Below are 3818 nucleotides of genomic sequence, written 5' to 3'. Positions count from 1 at the left end.
TATAAAATAAAATAAATAAAAATATAAAATATAAAATAAAATAACTTTAGAATGATTTTTTTTTGGGCAAGGACTTTAGAATGATTAGAACTTATTTTCATTCTAAACATCTTTTTCAAACAGGATACATGTTACATAGACGAATATGGTTCATATGTAACACCTGCCAAAAATGGTCGTCTTAAATAATACAGCTAACTATAACCAATGTGTTAGCAATAATAAAAGATGGGTCGTGTCTTCTTTTATAGTTAGAACTGAGTCGAGCTGAGTTGAGTTGGACTAAATTTAAGTTCGACTCACAAAAATTGAGCTTGACTCACGGTTCGATTCATTAATAATCGAGCCTATTTTTTAAAGGGATGCTCCCATAAAGACGCGTAAAACGTCTTTTTATAAAGACGTTTACGTGTCGCATTATTATTGAACGTAATAATGAACTGGTTATTTTTAAATTTTTTAATAAATTAGAATAAAATAGATTTTTTAATAACAATAACAATAAACCTATTTTTTTAGGAATTTAATTGTATTTTTAAATTTTTAGGAATTTAAATATTTGCAAAATAATAAGTCAGGGATATATTTGTCTTTTTATAAAAAATTTTAAGATATTCGATTTAGATTGTGTAATTCGATCAAATCAAATTGAGTCTAATAATTATAATGCCGACAATTGAGTTTATTATTGTTACTATAATAAATCAATTTTGTTCTTATTTATTAAAAATAAATTATTAATCTATTTAATAAAGATATCCAATAATAATATGACACATGTAAACGTCTTAAAAAAAGACATTTTTAGTGTCATTATTAAAGTGGTCTCCATTTTTACTTAAACTCAAATTCGACTCACCGAAAATTCACAAACTGACTCGAACTCACGAGCTAACTCAAATAATAGGAATATAATCTATAATTCTATATCAATAAATTATAATTTATATATTTTAAAAATATCAATTTTATATATTATTTATCTATTAATAAATTATAAATTTTTTATTTATGTCCTATATTAAAATTATATATAAAAATAAATATAAAATTTTAAATAATTAAAATCATTAATATAATTTCAAGCTCAAGTTTGATTCACTAACTCACAAGTTTAGCTTATTGATCTCGAGTTGGCTCATGAGCTCCCTTAGCTCACTTACAACTCTACCCCGGATTTTAATATTAAGTTATCGGCTGTCTTTTTTGTTCATTATTAATTATCACTGACCTGAAATTTAGGCCTGTTTGCAAAATCTAGGTCATGGGTCTTGAGAAAGAGCTCAGCAGCTTCTGGAGAAGAAACAACGACAGTTGGAACTTGCCCTAGCTTCAAGAACATTATGGGTCCGTATTTCGCGGCGAGGGCTTGGAGGGTGCGGTGTGGTTGTTTTCGTAGCATGTGGAGGTTACCGATGAGTGGCAATGCCTTCGGACCTGGTGGAACTTTATGTCGATTATCCTTTGGATGCAGCCAAACAATAATGGCGACTATAAATACTAATATGCCAAGGAGTATGGCTACCATACTTGATGAATATGTATATCCTAGTTAGTTTGTATGAAGATTTATGATTATTTGGTTGATAGAAAATATGAAGCTAGGTTTGGGGGGTATTTATATGTGATGTTAGCCATAAAGTGTGGTTTATTATAGGGGCTTTTAATTTTATTTAAATAAATAAATAAATAAATATTCAGTTCCTAATTTATGTAAGAATAAGAAGAATTATATTTTTGTGTATTAATTTTCAATTTTTTTTCTTAGAATAAGTGTTATTTTTGTGTTAGTTTAGAAAAAATTCATTTATTTTTAGCTTTTTAGGTAGTAATTTCAAATTTACTTTCTATATTAATTTTTGGAGTCTAAGAATGCAAAGTTATTGCAACGAAATAAAAAAATAATACACAAAAACGTGATTTTATTGTTAAATAAATAAATAAATAAGGAAGTTTTTTATTTGAATAAAAAAACGTGGTTTATACTATTTTGAATATTTTCTAATAACAATTAATATTAGAGTGTGACTTGTAGTTGTGTGTGTTTATTGTTTAAGTCTCTCTTTTGCTTATAGTTGTATGTGTTTAAATCTCTCTCTTGCTTTTCTCTACTGATGCGGTAACTTTTGGTCGCAATCTTGTCAAATATATGGCAACAACCTGTGTGGTTAGCATTGGGTCGCCCTTGTGGGTCACAGGTCACTAGAACCGGTGGTGTTTTTTTAATTTAAAGAGTAAACTTTTAAAATGGTATTTGAAAGTTCGTGTGACTCAATAAATTCTAAAAATGTTAATGATAAAGAAGTTTTTTAAATATTTAATACTATTAAAAAATTAGTTATTACAGACGAATATTTTTAGTAAATTTTATCCCACAGAAATATAAAAGAAATTTGTAAGGAATTTTTTGTCAGAAACAAAAAAGAATTAGCATAAATTATAGATAGAAAAGAGAATCCTTGATAATTTTGTCGGAAAAATTTTTTTTTCCGTGAAAATTAGTTACCGACAACAAATCCGTCTATAATTAAATGAATAAAAAATGTTGTATTTTATTAAATTATTATAGATAAAAAATCTGTCTATAATTTAAAATATTCCGTTCGAAAATGTTAAAATAAAGAGTTAGGTTCTCTAAACTCCCAATGCTTTATTTTACTTTTTCACGTTATCCTTGAATTACTCCCTGCCTTCTCTCTCTCCATTGAAGATGTGACGTCATCCGCTGTCGCCGCCGCGGCTCGCGTCGCACGAGCTCTCTCCATCTCCCTCATCGCGTTTGCTCCCTTCATTGCCATCGTTGCACGAGCTCTCTCCGCTGTGCTCTTGTCTTACGAGCTCCTTTCGCCGCCGCTCTCATCGATGCTTCTTCTCTCCTCGCCGGAGGTTTGTCATCATTTTTTCTTGTCGTCGTTATTTCAGGTAGAAAATTCGTTTATGAACTATATATCTGAATTGTTAAGATTTTTCATCTAGAATTTGTATGCATGTTCTTATTTTTTTCTGTTCTTGTTATGACTGGTCATTTAGGTTATAAACACACTAAAAAAAAATCAAACAAACTACTATGACTTAACCTCAGCCATTCACAGGTGTGAGGGAGTGGAATACAGAAACCAGTTTTTTAGTGTTCTCAACATCAACAAAGTTAGTATATTAGTTATGAGTAATGAGCAGCTTAGAATAAATTAAATTAGTAGTAACTGGTGATGCAATGAATGCAGATTAATTAATTAATTTCAATGCATATATATAGGAGAAGGTGCACTTTTTGGCTTGCTAAGAGACATCTTTCAGAACTCATTACTAACTGGTCTATATATGATAATAAGGTGCTTATTGAATGTATCAAATTTGAACTAAATTTTATGATCTTACATTCTTCAGTGCTTAGTAAACAGTTTTAGAATTATTTATTTCTTACCAAAGTTTCTTTTCCGACTATTAATAAGATATATATCTACATGGGTTAAAGAAGAGCTAAACTGATTTAGTGTTTAATAAAAACAGCTACTCTGATTATTTGAGCCTCAACGGATCGAAGAGGATCCGATTTAATTGAGGTAATGCAAGAGAGAAACTTTTGAATTCTATTGAAGATCTGAAACTGAACTCAATTGTACTGGGAAGCAAGGACTTAGCACAATCCAAAGGTGTGTGTACTTTATTTATTTATTTATTTTTGGGTACAATTTCCTATTTTTATTGTTCTTTGGAGTATAGTTTAGAAAAAAATTAGGATCATATAAATTATTGGCTTTTGTGTGTACTGAAAAGACAAAAGATACAATAAATATATAATAAAAAAGGTTTTTGGT

At 28.9% G+C, this 3818-nt stretch overlaps 1 protein-coding gene across 1 annotated transcript in view; it reads right to left on the bottom strand.

The window, feature by feature from the left end:
• The window catches only part of LOC107490367 (cytochrome P450 CYP736A12-like), an 8817-nt gene extending 7289 nt beyond the window's left edge, over positions 1-1528 (bottom strand). The window contains exon 1 of the mRNA XM_021143952.1: positions 1232-1528. Coding sequence (XP_020999611.1) covers positions 1232-1528 — 297 coding nt within the window. The remainder of the gene's footprint in view (positions 1-1231) is intronic.
• Positions 1529-3818: the final 2290 nt, after the last annotated feature.

Source organism: Arachis duranensis, chromosome 5 (assembly GCF_000817695.3).
Source record: "Arachis duranensis cultivar V14167 chromosome 5, aradu.V14167.gnm2.J7QH, whole genome shotgun sequence".
NCBI classification, from domain to species: domain Eukaryota; kingdom Viridiplantae; phylum Streptophyta; class Magnoliopsida; order Fabales; family Fabaceae; genus Arachis; species Arachis duranensis.
Note: the sequence above shows the minus strand (reverse complement) of the source record. Positions and strands in the feature narration are given on the sequence as shown.